The sequence below is a fragment of the Vidua macroura genome, chromosome 6, assembly GCF_024509145.1.
Source record: "Vidua macroura isolate BioBank_ID:100142 chromosome 6, ASM2450914v1, whole genome shotgun sequence".
Lineage (NCBI taxonomy): Eukaryota > Metazoa > Chordata > Aves > Passeriformes > Viduidae > Vidua > Vidua macroura.
In genome coordinates, this window is record NC_071576.1 from 35,444,832 (window position 1) to 35,463,463 (window position 18,632).

At 43.4% G+C, this 18,632-nt stretch overlaps 1 protein-coding gene across 4 annotated transcripts in view; it reads left to right on the forward strand.

Moving 5' to 3' along the window:
* RGS6 (regulator of G protein signaling 6) overlaps positions 1 to 18,632 on the forward strand; it is a 258,147-nt gene that overhangs the window by 202,518 nt on the left and 36,997 nt on the right. For all 4 annotated transcript variants that reach the window (XM_053980328.1, XM_053980330.1, XM_053980329.1 and 1 more), the window contains 4 exons: positions 941 to 1,002; positions 5,437 to 5,547; positions 8,772 to 8,897; positions 16,747 to 16,933. In XM_053980328.1, coding sequence (XP_053836303.1) covers positions 941 to 1,002; positions 5,437 to 5,547; positions 8,772 to 8,897; positions 16,747 to 16,933 — 486 coding nt within the window. The remainder of the gene's footprint in view (positions 1 to 940; positions 1,003 to 5,436; positions 5,548 to 8,771; positions 8,898 to 16,746; positions 16,934 to 18,632) is intronic.

Consider the following 18,632-nt stretch of genomic DNA (forward strand, 5'->3'; position numbering starts at 1 on the left):
CCTTGATCCTCACATACTTATCCCTGAGTCTCACTTATGTAAAGTATTAGTAAGTATTCATTGAGCAGTGCAGTTGTATGGTGATACATATTATGGGTAACACTGACCTTTGAATCTACTTTTATTGTCTGTGGACCAGACACAGACAATAAGGCAATAATTCCAGTTCACTGAGGATGTCTGAAAAGTGGACAGTGACAAAGGCCAGTGTAGCTGGGCACAGGCTGGGGACAAGTGGTGAGGAAAGGCATCGCTCAGTGCATGACTGTTAGACTGTACAGTCAAAGCTTTTAGGAAACTAGGAAAAAGTTATTTGGACAATCATGCCAAGGAATGACCAGCCAACTCACATGTCTTTGCCCTGGGATGAAGAGCTCTCCCTCAAAATTACTTTGCTGCAATAAGCAGCCCTCACTGAAAGACGAACAGGAATCACTAGATCAGCATTTTACTAAAGGCAGCTTTAAACAAGTTTCTTAGGCAACCAGTTTTTGGGTGGTCTTCTGAACTAAACCTGGATGCTACATTTCTTGAGCTTTTTTATCATAGGCTGAAGAACTGGTTCATAGCAGAATGTGGTGTGCTGTAAAATGTTACTGGTCTTGTGATGCTGGTCAGTAAGAGGAATGGGAGAGCAGAGCGTATTTGTAAAAAAGGAGATTGTATTGTAACCTCAGTAGTCCAGGAACCTTGGCCCCAAATATGTGTCTTTTCTACTTTCAGTTATGTCTTCTGAAGCTTCCCCTAGAGCTTTGCCTTTGGCAATGGAGCCTGCTATTGGAAGCAGTTAATAAGCTTCTGATACCTAGGGAAGGCTTCCATTTCCTTCTGAGTTACTTTCAAGCTGTTTGGAAAGAGGAATCAATAGTGTGTTGGGATATTGTCAATGAATGCTGCAGAACTCCTAAATTATTAATATCCTTGTCATCTCTCTCCTCAGATAACTTTTCTGAACATGCAGATAGAGAGACATTGTTTAAAGATGTCCAAAGTAGCAGAAAGGTGAGTGTCCCCATTTTGATGATTTCCCATTCTTTCCTCATCTCCAGTATGGCATTTCTAGAAACAGAGCAGACTGCAAAGTGCAAACACTTGACCCCCCTTGCTGTGCATCAATCCTTTCCCCTCCTTGACCAGCTGTGCTCCCTGTCTGCTGGCTGCTGACACTTTTGTACTCGCTCTTCTGCCACTGAGCAAAAATAGGTGGGAAATGAGGACCTGTAATACTCCTGTAATACTGCAAAAGAAAAGAAGCATTCACAAAAGAAAAAACCCTTGTGGAACTTGTTTCCCACCCCTTCCCTACCCTGTGGTTTATTTTTAGAAAAGTCATTCCTGTCTCAATTTGAAAATACCCTTTTTTTCCCTTTTTGGCTGAACTCTCAGTGCTTATCTCTTGTTAGTCTGGCACAGCTCTGCAGAAGGAGCTGTGTTTGCATTTGTTGCACATGGTGTTCACATCTCTGTTCATACTGGGGTTGTAGTTCCTGTTTCCACTTACATGTATATGAGACCCTTAGAGAAGTACTGGGGTTGTACCTGGATTACTCAAGGCAGTGTTTCAAGGAGTGGATTTCTAAGAAGCAAACTAAGGCACAATTTTACTTTCAGAATGTCTAGTTTTGGTAGAAAAGTATGAATAGGTGAAGAACAAGCTCAAATTCAATTCAGTATGACATCTCATTTACATAGGTACTTGTAAGTTATGCACATTTGCAGGGTAATCACCGAGATGAAGATAGAGACAGCCATGCTCTTCAGTGATATCACTTTTAAAGCAAAACTGTGTTGAACATGAAGAATAGGATAAGGGCTGGTTCCTTGTAGAGAAATAATAGAGGAATTTTTATTTAAGCAACGTAAAACAGGAATACTCCATGACATGTGCTTTGCAGTACCTGCGCCTGTAGTTAGCATGCATGTACTAAACCAGGTAAATTAAATGGTGAGAGGCTCAATGTAAGTTCCTATTGGCTCATGAAGTTTAGCAAATGAAATGAAAATGTATCCAATTAAAGAGAAAATATTCAGAAGCCCCCTGAAATCCTGCATGCAATGTATCAGGTGGTTAAAATGAGCACATTTACGTTTATGTTTTGGGCTTTTGGATCTTTTCAATTAAGAACATGTACTTGTACTTTAAAAAAAATGTTATTGTACTGAATTTATTTAAAATTACCTTAATATACTGAGACAGTAATAATTTTCCTGGTTTGAAAAGACCTTGGTTTTTTTTTTTTTCCTTTTCTTTTTTAATTGCTCTCAAGTTGGGTAAGAAAACGTTGCTATCAAAACCCGTGCAAAATAATAACCAGGAGAAAAGCGAATAAAAAGAACAGTCAAATTACAGAATGACAGAATAAGCTGAGTTGGAGGACACCCACCAGGATCATCAAGTCCAACCCCTGGCGCTGCACAGGAGAGCCCCAAGAATCACACCATGTGTCTGGGAGCATTGACAAAACACCTCTTGAACTCTGGCAGGATTAGTGCCAGGACTGCTTCCCTGGAGAGGCTGTTCCAGAGCCCAGGCACCCTCTGGGTGAAGAAACTTATATTTCTAAATAATTATTAATAATTATAAAGAATGAAAATCATGGTTGTGATCTTTATATCTTGTGAGGACGTGTTTGGTCATGTGATGACCAAATGATGAATATTGATTTGGATATTGGCAATATTGATTGAGAATCGCAGGACTTGATGTGGAGAGTGATGGGAAGTGCAGCCTGGATGTGGAGTACTGCAGAGCAGATGGGAGGGAAGCAGAGGAGCTGATGGGTCCAGTGGCTTTGCAGGGCAGGGATGGTGAGGAGGAATGAACATGGATGACCTGACTTGCACAATGACCTGGAAAAAAAAAAACTGTGCAGCCTTGAAAGCCCCCTGAAAACACTGATTGCAAGCACTAGGAACAAATTTGCTGTCTAAGGAGATGCTGTTATTATCAAGTCAATTTTCAGGCTGGACCTTGCTCTCAGGACAGTTTAGGTGACAATGTGGCAGATAAGGGTACAGGAGATGACTTCTTGGCATGCTCCCTTCAACAGTCAAGCCTGACAGTGGCACCACCTGCCAATTTTTCAGTATAGCACAAAGGCGCTTTCAGGGAGGATGAGGGCAGTAACAAGGAACAAACAAGTTAGATCAATTGTATTTATTTTACATTAATTCACACTATTCTTGAGATAGCCCTTGTCTGTCAGAAGAGGAAGGCTCTCCAGAGGATATATCCAGCTTCTGTGAGATAAATGCTTGCTGCTAAAGATTTTCTTCCCCTTCCTCCCTGTTCTACTTCCAGGAGTAGATCTGTACCAACTGTGGGAACAGGCATCCCTGAGCTGCTCCATGCACCTTGGAAAATGTCTTTCTTCCACATCTTTTCTTCCCACCTGGGACCTGTACACTGTCAGTTTTAACCACTGAGCTTTGAGAACTGTTGAGCAAAACTATCAATATATTCTACCTATTGTTTTCCCTGACTGCATTGTGCAGTGTTAGTACAAGTTCATTAGACACAGCATCACCAAAATGGCTGGGAAAAAATTAGCATCTTCCTACCAGAAGCAATCTCAGTTCCCTAGATGAAAATCTGTGCTATCCTTTCAGCTTCTCATCAAAGTTCCTGTGAAGGCTCAGCAGGCACCCTTGATTGAGAGACAGTTGGGTTCTCACGGCAAGCTCTGCACCCTTCAGTCAACTGTTCCTATCACCTCTTCTACTGAGTATTCAGTTTATCACCCAAAAGGCCAGGTTTGCATTTTGACAAAAATGATTTTCCTTAGGAGTCCCCTGCCTGTAGCCTCCTTTAGACAATGAGGCAATGATTCTGCTGCTGCCAATTATACTGAATCAGCAAAATGTGCTTAGAAATTCCCCCTTGTTTCATTTTCGGTTTTTTCCCCCTTTCCTTTTTGCTAGTACTTGTACTAGCACCTCTGATGCCTTCTTATTATTTTATTAGGAGCAATTCAGGTTTCACAGCAGATATCTCCTGATTGATCCTTTTTGGCTTTCTTTTCTTTTTTAACCAACCCTCTCTTTCATTGATGTCTAAGGCACTGCTGCTGCTCTGTGAAATTGGACACTGCTCCCTCCTCCAACCCTTGACCCACAGCAGTCATGAAATGTAATTAATGAAATGAGATGAGACAGCCTCAAGTGCCCTAAGGGGCAATGGGAACCTGCTGTGGTTACAAAAGTGTATGATTTTAATGCCTCATGATAAGAGCTAGGACAAACAAAAAGAAATAATTACTATAGAGCAGTTCAGGGAAACTTCCTGCCTTTTATGACCCTTTGTTTGGCAGAGTTTTTTCATTCGCCTGCCTTTTTGAGATGTGGAGGACCAGAGGTAAAGTTTAGCGTGGACAATCACAGTGCAAGTACATTGGTTGTTCAGTATGATAAGACATAATTAACTTAGTTAATTACTTGGCGGACGTAGGCAAAAAATAAAGTGCCTTAGAGTATTTCCAATATAGACTAGAAGAAATGTCTTCTGAATTATTTCATATTTGCTGTCTTTCTTTTGTAAAAATGCGCCCCTAGCCCCAACCCCAGTGGAATTCCTGAATCATTTATGCAAGCAGACACAGTCCTTTCCCCAGAAAGCTCTTTGAATCTCATCCTAGTGAGGATTAGAAGCTATATACCTTAACTGACTCACCATGAAGCAAGCCAATGTAAAGGCCAGGAGTTTTTCCAACATGCATATAATTTACTATTCTCTAAGTTAATTATTACTGTTGAAGTCTTTTACAATCATGCCATTAGACTAAATACTATACCAACACAACTGAAAAATTATCTATAGGCAAAGCTTTGATGCTTAGAACTATGATCCTCCAAAGACTTAGCTGCAGCCCATGACCCTGTTTAGGTGAGTTTCTCATACTGCATGAATTTATGTGGGTGCAAAAGTTTGCAAAAATGAAAAGGATGAGAGGCAATAGTAACATGCAGCAAATGTTACAGCAGGATGACACACACTTCATATTCTTCCCATGGCTCTCTGGGGGAAGTCCTGCCATACCAATCCAGTTGTTGCCTCATCAGGTTTTTTGGGGGCATCTCAACAGAGACAAGCTTGAGGAAATTGCTGCTGTTGAGGAAAATACTGCAGTGAGCTGGTGGGTGTCTGCAGAGAAATCCTTGCATGCATCATCCCTGGGAAAAGGGTCTCCTGTGATTGCTGAGAAACTGACTAATCCCTATAAATAAAAAGCAGCATACACCAAAACAAATCAAAACAAAACCACAACCAAAAAAAACCACAAACAAACAAACAAAACCCCAAAACAAAACAAAAACCACGAAACCCCCGCACCAACAAGATAAATAAAAATGCTGTACTTCTCTGACATGTGACTGAGCATTCAAACCCTTTCTTTATTCTTTTTTTTTCCCTTTTTTTTTTTTTTTTTTACCTGCCAGTTTAATAACCTACACAGAGCAGTATGTGGAATATGACCCCTTTATAACTCCTGCTGAGCCTTCCAATCCCTGGATAAGTGATGATGCAGCGTTGTGGGACATTGAAATGAGGTAAAATTAATTGGTAGTTTTAACTAATGTGAGAGTTATCTTGCCATTTTGTTTGTATGCTCTTCACGCTGCCCTGTTTGGAAAGGAAGTTGTATTTCTGTACTACAAGATCCAAGAACATAGCTGAAGTTTATCACTGGTATCTGTGAATTATTCAGCCCTTCCACTTCCATATGGCTTGATGTATGGGACTCTGTAAGTCGGGTAATGGATGTTCTCATACCTGTCGAGCACATTCACAGACTCAGGTCTAGAAGCCCAAACCTGTAGGATACTGCAAAGACAAACTTGTTCCAGCACATCTTATTTGACCCTTGGGAGCCTGCTCTTCCCCAGCTGCAATGCTCCAGTCCTGCTCCTGTCATGGAATCCCATGCAAGATGCTGCTGGAAAAATGGGATGAGTTATAAGTGGTGGCCATTGCTGCTGTGCAGAGTGAGTTTGGCTTAGGAGCCAGAAGAATGCAGCTCACATGTGATGTGTGAGACTTGACAGGTCAGACTTGTAATTGCTTGATAGAGTGAGTTATTCATCTGTTGGTGAACAAGCTGGCTTGTTTCTGTTATGGTGTCAAATAGATGAAAAGAGGGAGGAATGTCTGTAGGATATTCAATGCCTTGCACTTCAGAGAGTTTCTTAATTAAAAAAAAAAAAAAAAAAAAAACAAAAAAAAAAAAAAAAAAACCAAGCAGAACACTGCAGCAGAGATCATGTTTTGCCCATGTGAGCTGGTCCAAGGGAAGTCTGTCCTGGGTCTGTCTCTCTTGCCTTCACAGACTACCCACAATCCTCGTAAAGGGGCTCAAATTTTCTTGCCTGCCAATATGCCTAACAGCTCCCACAGCAAATTTGAATGGAGCTCCCATGCCCCATATTACCTTCACTACTCAATCACATCCTGTGGCCAACAATTGCAAGGGCTCAGCAGCTTCTCCAGTGTTTAGTTGCTGCTATTTGGCACCGAATCTGAACTTGGAGTTCACTTTAGCAAATCTTTGATAAGAGAATGACAAATCTAATCCTGTGTTTTCTTGAATAATAATTTAGAGATGCTATTGGCCTAAAAAAATTTTTTCATAGGGAATCAGTTTTCCAGGAAAAGGACAAGATTTTGCCCTATTTAAAAACCAAGTAGTTTGGGATGTGAAAGTTGTTTTTACCTGATTCTCTGGTAGTCACAGAAATACATTATTTTCCTAACCTCTGCCCCTCTTCACATAATTTTAGTACTTGCTATTTCTTTTTTATCTAGTTTCTCTCATTTTCTCCATCTTCCCTAGTAGGACTAGTACCAGATACAGCCTTTGCAAAATACTGCTCTGTAGAAACCCTCACCCACAAGGTAATCCAGGCATCCATTATTTCTGCATCTGTTGACGTAGCTGCAAATCCCAGAAAAGATGTCTGTGTCCCTGAAGAATACAATTAGCCTGATGTCACAGCTGTATAGGAATTTAAAATAAATGCTTGGCTTCTGCTATGATTTCAGAGTTAAGGAAGGTGATTTTCCTGCAGATGAAAAAGAGAAAGCTGTAGTGTGGGGAGATGGAAGAACAAACAGCTCTGTATTTCCATTTTATTCTCTATTGTAAAAAAACTAACTGCATCTGCATCTAGTTGCAACTTGCATGAATAATTAAATGATCCCCAAGATGCCCTTGTGTTGCCTGCAAAGCTGTTTCCTCGGTTAGGAGGGCAGAGCCCTTGCGCAGGAAAACAAAGAGCCTCTCACTGCCAGTGGCAAGGCTGGCTGCTGAGTATGGGCAGCCCTGTGCCACTACAGTTCATCCTCCATGGCAATCAGGACTCAGGAAATGCCATGGAAAGCATTCTATTTTAGACAGCACTTTGGCCTTTTTTTTTTGTGTGTGCCAGAACATTGTGTAGCTGCAAGAAGAGCAGGTACAGATCTCTGGATTCAGCAGGAAATTCCCTGAGCTTAGTTTGTGCATGGCTCTGCACAAGCATGGCTTTGGTGTCCCGATGTCCAGGCTGGTTCACGTAACAGGTAGGCTGGATCTGCACCTTTGTCTGCAGCACTGCTGGCTCCTGAGGGAGTGCAGGAGGAGCCATCCTGAGTGTGCTGCTCCTCGAGTGAGGACATGCCTATCAATTTTGCTTAGCCTTTACACGAAGAGAAAATGAAAGCAGGCATGTTATTTACCCCTTTGGCTTATTTGTCTTCAGCACAGATCGCCACTGTCCCCTAAGGCTCCATGATTAGGAATTGCTGTGGACATGACGAGACACATAGTTTAATAGATATGTACTGTTAACAATGGCTCTGCTGTCACAAATGTGAGCAGCTGAGCTGTGTTTTAATGGTTGTCTCATAGTATGATGCCATCACACCAGAAGCTTTCAAACACTTTGTGAGCCCAGATTATGCTCTGATGCAGGCTGTCTCATAGGATCCTCGTTGTGATTCCCAGGCACCACCACTCCCCATAGGCCTCTCTGCTTACATGCCTGGCAATTCAAACAACAGCTTATTTAAGTTGGGCTATATTAAGAAATAATTAAGAAGAAAGGTTGCTGGTGATTTTGGATGCCTCTGCATCTCAGTATCCCAGCTGAGACTTAGGCATGCAAAAACCAGAGGCACTAAAAAATAAAAGACCACAAACCAGTAATCATTTTAGATACTTTGCCTGCACTGCTTCTTAGTGGAACTGCTTTTCTAATGCAAATGTGGATCTGAAAATCTGAAGCCAGTTCCAAGTGACCAGGCAGTACTGTGTGGAACACAAGGAAATGCTCTGGAGCTCACCAGTGACCCAGGGAACATTGCTGGGAAATTTCTGCCTTGATGCATAAGAAATCCTAAGGTACATTTGAGGAGATATGCAAGAAGTGCATAATGAATAATCATTTAGGCATGGTATGCTGTTCTTCCAAATGACACCTACCAGAAATTGCTCTGAAAATCATATCATATCATTCACATTCTCTTTGTTTCACCATATATGTAGCACCCAAATAGTGTCCTTTAATGATTCAAATTATGCAATGAGTTAAAGTCCTCCAGTTGCTTTAATGATAATCTTGGTCTTTATAGGTTGTTTATGTTATTTGCTAACTTGTATTTCTGAAAAAAATTGAGAAAAAAACAACATCTCATCTAATAATCTTCCTCCCTTCACTTAGCAGAAACAGCAGCAGCTGCTCGGACAGCAGGCAGAGATGCACATTCCATCTGTTTTTCCTCTTCTCTCTCCAAACAGCAAAGAACCTAGTCAGCAGCGTGTGAAAAGATGGGGTTTCTCCATGGATGAGGTGTTGAAGGACCCAGTAGGACGAGACCAGTTCCTTCGTTTCCTGGAATCAGAATTCAGCTCAGAAAACCTCAGGTGAAACCTTTTCTGACTTGACTAAATGAATGGGCCTGATCCTACACTCTTGCATAGGTGAAATGCAATGTTTGGTGTGTCTTGAACGCTAAAAACACCCATTTGAATAAAGGTGAGAATGGCAGGACTTGGCCCATAGCACTGCTAAACACCTATACTAGACCTATGAGAGTAATCTCAGAAGCAGTGTTTAGCAGAGCCAGTGTTGTATCTTCTGCACGCAAGGTCTTGCAGACTTGCATGATGTGATGAGATGCAGCACATCGCACCTGAGCCCCCTGACAATATATAGGATCTATGTGTGTCTCTGTGGCAGGGCTTGTGTGAAGAATACAGTATGGTCATTATGTGGCTAAGAGCTGTTGCAGTATTGGCAGTCACCAGGTCAGGTCTGCAACAACTACTTTTAATTTTGGCATGTGCTAACTATCCAACAGCTTGTCTCACCTTAACAGGACTCTCTGTGTGGGGATTCTCAGTACCTGACTTCTCAAGTTGTGAAGAAGTCAAAACTTCTATCATGAAAAATATGATACCCACATGATCCTACATCAGGCTGAGAGCGAGTAAACCCCACTTTTTTTTTACTGAATAACACTGCAGAGACTTTGTTGTGGTGCTGTGGTTGTGTCTCAGCACAAGGATGGGTAAAGGGACAGGTTCTTGTGGGGTTTTTTTTGGGCAGTCGTGTTCCAGAAGGCTGAGTGAGCATTTGCAGGGAAGGCCAGAGAAGCTTGCAGGTTCACTGGCAGAACTGTGCCTGCTCTTGGGCTGAGGAAATCTGATGTCAGTGATCACACAGTCAGTCCAGTTTGGCCTTTGCTGGTAGTGAGCAGGCTTGATATTCTCTTTTTACAGCAGATAAGAACCTGATTGCACAGCCCTGTTTAGTTATGTTTTTTTCATTCTTTTTCATTTAGAAAATAAAATACATTACTAAAGCATGTGAACAATTGTCACTGTAATGCAGTCAGCTAGCCTGCAAGGTCTGAAAGAGGAATTCCCCAGAAAGTGATTTTTAAGGACATTGGAACTTACCATCCTATTTATCAGGTTTCCCTGTCCAAGGAAAAGTACAGAAACATGCCAGCAGCAAAACAGTGAAAACTCCATGCACCTTATTGTTTTGAAAAACCTGAAAGATAACCTATAAGAAAACAAGGGAATGTTACTAATTACATAAATGAGCTTGAAATTTTGTTGCTAAACAGGTACTGAACTTGCATATGCTTACTGCAGTTATGTACAGCAGCACTCATTTGCAATTAAATTGTAGTGATGAAGTGCGAAATTAATATACTGTATTAAAATACTCTTCAAATTAGTGTTCTGTAATTAATCTGGGGTTGTGCTAATGAAATCCAGCAGGTTTTATGACTAGTGTCTGTCCCCCACATTCATCCTACTCAAACAAATGGAGAAAGTTTGATTATGAGGAGGCAAACTTGTACCTTCCATGGTCAGTCAGAGCTGCTCCTCCTGCTGATGCACATTCTCTTTGATTTTGAGATGTAGTGAAGGGAGGTGGCAAAATCAGTGGGCTGATGGGCAGGTTAAATCCTGCATCCTTTGTGGAAGACATTGGCATCATTCTTAGTATGGGAACTTTGCAATCATTCTTATGGTATCATTACAATGGTATTGGCTTATGTGGTACTATTTTCTCATACTGGATACATTAGCAAGCCTGCTTAAAGCTTTAAATAACAGGATGCAAAGGCAGAAATATTAATGATGAAAACTGGAATAGAGTGTATTATTGGCAGTGATGCTAGAGAGAAGAAGGGTTCAGGTGAGGCAGAGAAAGCTCCTTAATTCTCACTAGGAGTATGTACCATTAAAAAAAAGCAACAGCTGGATGCTTACACATGCAAGCAAAATCTAAGTTACACTCAACAGCAAAGTTGGGATCTGCCTCACCTAAGCTGACAGCTGAGAACCACATGCTCTCTTTTTATGCAGTCTCCCATCAGAGAGAGAGAGAGAAGAGAAGCTTCTCTGAAGCTGGAGTCAGTGAATCACCTGAGAAGGATTTGTTTCAGCTTTAAGTGGAAACAAAACTAAAAGCAGCTAAATTACACTAGAAAGCACCTGTCTCTTGTTATCATAAACCTGGAGAGACTGATTCAAATGAGTGCATGGCAGACAACTACAGTTAAGTGAGACACATCCCACCCAAACCCTGGGAAGGTGTAAGAAACTTTCTGAGAGCACAGCACTTAGTACCTTGCTAGAAAAGTAACATTCACAGTTAATCTTCTCAGGACTCTCTTCCCAGTAACTACCCAGACATCTTGGAATTTTTTTTGCAGCGGGGATGTGTTATCTCTTGGGAGTGTCAGTAGGATCTTGGGAGTATCCTTAGCATTAACGCTGGCCGGAGCCCTATAGGCCCCTATGTTGAATTTAAGGCAGATCTGAGAAATTGACTGCTCTAAAACTAGAAATTCATGGTAGCACTAGAAAGGTTTTGAGAAGTGTGTGTTTGAGAATGCCTTGAAATTAATGTAATTCAGTAATACAGCAAGGGGACAAAATTCAGCTCTGATACCTTGTGGTGAGAGTCCCAAATCACAGGACTGATGGTGGTGGGGTATTTCCATCTCTTCCTAGCTGAGAAAAATTGGTCCCAGTGGGGGTCTTGGGTGAGGCACTGCCAGAGACAGCAGCAGACTAGACTCAATGACCTCCCAGATCATCTTCCAGCTGTGTTTCTGTGTTCTAATAAACTTGCAGGATCTTGTCCACCAGTCTCCTAGGCTCAGCTGAGTCCTGTAACTTACTTATTTATTGGCTGTCCATTATTTATGTGGGAGCAGGAAAGCCAGTCAGTTGGGTATATTTCTCTCGGTTTTTATTTTAACTCTTCCTTGCTCTGTTTTCTTCCTCCTCTCTGTTGTTATCTTTCATCTACAATTTGTTTTGACTTGGGTGATTTATGAAGTACCCAAAATATAGCAGATAAAATGCTAAATTTAAAACAAAATAAATAAGAAAGGATAAGAAAAGAAAGGGCATCAGAGAGTTATTATACATTTTTTATGACCTGGGAACCTTCTAAGACATCTTGAGATTGTTGAGATGTTAATTTAGCTGGTGGATTGAATTACCACCCTCCCCCCTCAAACTTTCAAGAGTGTCAGCTGGAAACAGCAAAGTGGGAATATGGGACATGGGAATTTCACCCGAAGGGAAAGGAGGCTGCACACCTGTTTATAGACCTCAGTGGGAAACACGTGACACTTTGTGGGAATGCACTGTGGAGCTGGCAATGCATGGATGCAGGCGCCCTGGGCCATATTGCTGGTGAGCATGTGTTGAACACGGAGATCGCAGGAAAGGAGTTTTACCTGCAGAAAGTGTTTCTATCCTACATGACTCCTAATGGTTGAACTTGTTGCCAGGTTTCCCCCCTTGCCCCCCCCGCCCCCCGCCCCAGTTTTCATCTGGAAAGGAGAAGTTCAGGCAGTGAGGCAAGCTCATATATGCCGTAAACACACCGAGCCGCCCCAAAGCCCCGTGTTCCCTAAAAAAAGAACGTTCCCCCAGCAGTTCCGAGGCTGTGCCAGCGCCGGAGGGCTAAGCGGGGTGCGGGCAGTGCCGGGCGATGCGGGCAGTGCTGGGATGGTGTGGGCAGTGCCGGGCAGTTCGGGCAGTGCCGGGCGGTGCGGGCAGTGCCGGGCGATGCGGGCAGTGCTGGGATGGTGTGGGCAGTGCCGGGCAGTTCGGGCGGTGCGGGCAGTGCTGGGATGGTGTGGGCAGTGCCGGGCGGTGCGGGCAGTGCTGGGATGGTGTGGGCAGTGCCGGGCAGTTCGGGCAGTGCCGGGCGGTGCGGGCAGTGCTGGGATGGTGTGGGCAGTGCCGGGCAGTTCGGGCAGTGCTGGGATGGTGCGGGCAGTGCCGGGTGGTGCCGGCAGGCGACGCCGTCGCCCCGCGCTGCGCGGGCCCCTCAGCGGGCCCGGGCAGGGCCGCACGGCGGGCGCTGCTCACGGCCGGCGGGCGCTGCCCCGCGGCAGCGACAAAAGGGCTTTCCTGCCCCACGGCGGTGAAAGGACTTGCAGGAGAAGGAGGGCCTTGCACCGTGGACGCCGGCGTGCACCGCATGGGAGGGGAGGGGGAGGTCTGCGGGACGCTTGCTCCGTCCCCACCGACACTGCGGTCTCCTTGGCAGGTCCCCAGTGCCCCAGCGTGCAGCTTTGCAGCATCTGCCAACCCCCAGCTTGCTCACCAAGGACAGATTTTTGTTGCTCTTGGCCGTGCCAAGCTCACCATGCCAGTGATCTGACCATTAAACAACACAAAGATGTGAATATTGCCCCTGTCTGAACTGCATTTTGATTTTTATCTATTGCTTTCATTAATTTCTGGCTGAGATGTTCAAAGTTATTTCTTGGTGAATTGAAGAAGATTTGTGAATGGTTAGAGATGTGAGACCAGAGGGGCATGGGATACTGGCATGGAACTACTGAGGCAAAGAGAGGAGTGTGCTTGGATTCCGACCTCAGACAGTCGCTTGATGAATTCACTGTCAAGCTAGGCATATTGTGTCCACCCCCAAGATGGGGATACAACACTGCCCTTATCTTGGCTGTTGTTTCTCAGTTTCTGGAGTCATCTGTATTTTGCCTCCTGATCAGGATTTTAAATTAATTTTTGTTCTGCAATGTACCTCAGAAGAAACCACTCCCCCACTACTCAACCTGTCCTTCCTCAGTAGCCTTTTCACTGGGGGGCATCTTTGAACAGCAGTGACCAAGCACCTCTGCAGTGCCCTGCAGGGAGGCAGAGCATACACACTGAGGTCCAGGAGCTCTCTGTACCTTGGGGGAGCTGTGGAGATAAATGCCATTGTGGGATATCTTCTGCAAGTGGCAGCAGTTTAATTACAAGTTGGATGAGGCTGGAATGGTTTTTGCCACTGACAGCACTTTAGGATACCATATTATCAGCCTTCTCCAGTCCTTACATGCTGTTTTATAAAGGACAAAGAATCTGTGATCAATGCTGCTGTACCCTCTGTGCAGACAGTCCCTGTGCCAGTCCTGCTCTGCTTAAAGGGCACCTGTGGAGAGGACACACAAGGACATCTCCCTTCTTCCCTGCCCTGTGCAAAGGTGTCCGCTGGACATCCATCTCCTACAGAAAGAGAGGAGGCAATGCAGGATTTTCACCTGACTCCTTGTGAACTTGCAGCTGGGCTTGTGCTTCAGAAATTGCAGGAGTGATTCAGGGAGGGCATTTGCACTTTATAATTGAGTAGAATTTCCAGCACAGTCATTGTACATCGGCTCCTTTCCTAAGTAGAAATACCTGCTTCTCTCTTGTAAATGCTATAAATCCCATAGGAAGCCCTGCTTATGTGTTGGCTTCAGGTTGATTCCTTGTGGCAAAGCATTTGCCTCAGAGTTGAAGCTGTGGGGCTGGGTACCCCTCTTTGATGTTACTTGATTTTCAGATGCCATCTATAGTGAATAGCTTTGAAATTTTTACCAAGACAAAACTCCCCTTTGCCTTGAAGAGGACATCCAGCCTTGGGCATGAATTCACAATTGCTTGCAGTAAAAAGAGCTTGTTCTTGTTACTGTCAGGTTGGTCTGGTTGGTTGGTTTTCAGATTGAGCCAAATGGTTATTAAAATGGATGGTGCTCCTGTTCTAGCAAGCTGTCACTTCACAGCGTTCCCAGTTCTCTCACAAGCATGCTTTCCCAGCCCGCCTCCCCGGCTCCAGGGGCAGAAGATAAGCCAGAAGAAAAGGTTCTCTCTAGCTAAGTGTTTGTCTGAAATGTCCCAGCTACTCTGGAATGATTAGCATCTTTTCTCCCTGTGCCTTTTCTGCATTTACATGTTCCCTATTACATCTGAAATTGAATGATAAAGTATTTTCAAATAACGGAAGCCACATATGGCATCAGATTACTGTGCTGTGAGTGCCACCCTTTACTTTCTGCATGCATGTGATAAGTGGGGGTGTCACTGCTCAAATGCAAGGCAGGATATCAGGTGCACTTAAACTCTCAAAGATGGAAAAGGACCAACCATGCACACTCCTCCACCAACCCCAGATACTCCAGTTCATAAAATCAAACGTCACCTTGGTAGAACCACAAGTATGTGACTCTACAGGTACTGATGTTGTGTTGGAGTGTACCCCAGTCTGTTTTACTGAACCTGCCAAGGAAATGGAAAAACCTTATGAAGGAATATCATCAAGTGCCTTGGCTGAGTCAGGGCTGTGGCATGAGGCCTCCTGATGGTCGGGAAGAAGCAGCAGACGGGCAAGGAGGATTTAGCCTGGCCTTGCATGTAGTGTGGATGTAATTTTTTCCCCAAATCAACTCTATTGCAGGTTTGCTTCTATTGCAGGTAGGATACCAGGCTAAATGGGGTAGCAGCCTCATTTGCTTGCAGTAACACCACTGATTCCACGGCGTTTAGGTACTGCTTGCAGCCATTAAAGAAGCTAGAGTCAGGAACAACACAGGAGTCACCAGGCTGCTGTCTCCTCTACCCACCCTCACTGCCATCGGGATTTTTGTTTGGGACAGACTTTATCTTCCTCCTTCCACCATGGAGGAATATTTGCCTTAGTGGCAGCACACTGACACCACTGAATCATTTGGGGTGAGAAATCAGGACTTCAGTTACAGTTCAACTGGTTTATAAGGGAGACACAGGATTTTCCAAGTGTGCAGCTCTTGCGGATGCCCTGAACAAGCAGTGACCCACACAGTCCCTGTCTCTGCACAGTCTGCCCAGCAGAGGGAGTGCATAAGAGCAGGGCAGGGACGGCCAAGGTGAGCCCTGCCCTCCTTGTCACCCTGGACAATGGACACCTTTGCCAGGGGGTAGGAAAGAGCTGGCTCTTGCAGGTGGCTGCAAAGGTGCCTTCAGTACCTTTTTGCCCCGTAGCCCTCAGCACTCCCTGCAGAGCACTATTGTGCTTGCTCAACCAGGTTGCAGGGCCCAGGTACTCAAGGCAGATAACCTTCAGGGATACCTTCTTGCTGGAAGATAAAGCTGACCAAAACAAAAGGCTACTGGGCACCATGCATCTTCTGAATTAATCACCTGAAAGAGCAATATCAGCAATAAACAAAACTAGCACCACCACAAAATGTCTTTTCTTTTTCCTAGGATAAAAGACAAAAGACATGCATGTCACTCTTGCAAAATATTCCGTGGTCTTTGTTTTCACAGATCAAGATATGGATTATGTCCTTAGTCATCAAAGGGATTATCTTCTCATTGTTTATAAACTTTGTTTAGTCTCTAAGCATAGCCTAGTCAAGAAAATACCCCTGTAAAATTGGAGTATGGCATGGCAAGAGCCATCTTTTCTCATGGCATCCATTTGAATGCTGGTCAGTTTACAAGTAAAAAAAAAAAAAATCTCTTAAGTGGCATTTCTACAACTTCACACTGGAAATTATATGAATGTTAAGTTTGTTCTTCATTTTACATCCCCTGTGGATGACCAATCCTGCAGTCAGCAATGACCAGCACATTGCAGCGGGGCTGTAGGAGGCAGAGCCTGCTTCTCTCCTCCAGCTGCATAGCTCTGGAGGTTTCCTGTTTGCTTACCTAATCTGACACTTCTGCAGGGGCAGTTTAATAAGAATATATCACTTCTTAAAGTCAGTGTTCTGATCTCAGCCAAAATATAAGGGGTAAAGTACATCACCCCTTCCCCTTGAAATCATGCTAACATGGAGAGTCTTCTGTGAATTCTAATAGATGCAGGATTAGGTTCTATGTCTGGTTTAGGACTCTGCCTAGGCTTATTCCCAAAACCTTATCTATATTTATATCTTTTTCTCTTTTCTGCCCTTTTAATTTTTGCCTAGTACAGGTTTTGGTTGGCTGTCCAAGATCTCAAGAAACGACCTTTACAGGATGTGACCACGAGAGTGGAAGAAATCTGGCAAGAGTTTCTAGCTCCTGGGGCCCAAAGTGCTATTAACCTGGATTCCCACAGCTATGAGAAAACAAGCCAAAATGTCAAAGACCCAGGGAGATATACATATGAAGATGCACAGGTTCGTTTTTGGGTTTATGGAACTACTGCTAATGAAACTCTCAGTTTTAATATGATATTCCACTATCACATTGTCACTGCTCACTTGTAAGAAAAAGCAGATGCACAGTTTGAAGTGACTTTGAGGATACCTATTCAAGCTGGGTAAATGATATTTTCATTGAATCTATCTGTTATAACAGGCTAAGGCTCCTCTGGGAACAAATCTACAAGACTGCAAGCTGGAGCCATGTCTCAGAGAAAGCCCAGATGAAAAAGTGCTATACAGTTCAGCTTGTCTGTCTGTGCTACCTCTCACCAAAGTCTGGCATATTTACAGAATGGCCATTGTTATATCAAAACCCTGGCTAATACGCTTTTCTCTATTTTATTTATTTATAGCTAATTATATTCCCCTGCCAAACCCCAAATGCAGCAGCTCCCTCCAACACAGCTAGAAATTTGTCCACCGGACAATACCTTAGAGTAATGATAGGACAGTAGGCAATGCAGTGAGCTTAATCCTTCCCTCCTAAGGCTCCAGATTTATCAGGGAAATTTTACAGATAAACTGTACATGGAAAATGCCTCCAGGAAAACAGATAATTTGAGAAAAACTGCTATAAGCAAGGGTAAAGCTGCATAACCTTCTGGAAAGTGAAAATAGAATTTTTAAATTTTTAAGAAATTAAAATGAAGAAGGGATCATCTGGCAAATATTACTAGGGACACAATTAAAAGATATGCTCCTCATAATCATTTTTATCACAAGATGTAGTAAAACCAACAGCAAATGAAAAGAATTCCTGGGTTTGGGGATTTTTTTTTTAATTGGCATTCAAAGGCAATTCTTCAAAATACTCCACTAACAAAATACTTTCATCTCGGGGGAGATGTTGTAGACCACTTATACAAGGTTAGGCAATGAATTTTTCAAACCAGCATCAAATACTCTATTTTCCTGAATGCAATCTTGCTCCTTGGGGCTAGCATAGAAGGAATGTACGTGAAGTTTCAAGGCAGTCCCGTGTGAATATCAGGCAACTTAAATGCCCTTTCTAAAGCTGAGAGATATAGGAGTGTGAAGACATTCTGGATAAGATGTATTCTTTGCTTGGCAGTTGTAGTGAAAAAGAACTGCATGCATCACCTGAAAAAAAATGATGATGGCAAAATGCAGGATAAAGTAGATAGGTGAATAATGGGAGAATTGATTAAATTGATAAGTAGAAGTACTAAGAATAAGGTGAATGTTTACATGATGAGTATGTAATTAGAAGAAGACCTGGAGGATTTAGCCTTGAACTGATCAGTTCACAATGTAATTGCCATTCAAAGGGGAATTGATAAAATCAAGCTGGAGCCCTGGCAGTTAGACTGCAGTTTTAGCTCCTTGGGTTAATTTTATTTCAGTGGATTTTTACAGTGACAGATCTCTTCAATTCATCTGTTGTGGTTCATGGACACAGAAATACGAGGCAAAGGTAGACCTTCAAGGGCCAGCTATAGTTATCTTGGAGATTGAATCTGTTGAATCCTCAAGAGAGGAGATAGCACAATGTGGAAGGTGAACCCAGTTACCTTCTTGGGCAGTGGGCTTGTGGTAGGTCTCCAAAGGCCAAGCAAGCTGTTTGTGACTGCTTAACTGGATAGCTGAGAAGGCGTTCTAACAAATGCAGGAAGAAGCAGGACATTGCTGAAGGGTGTAGTTCCCTGGTAGA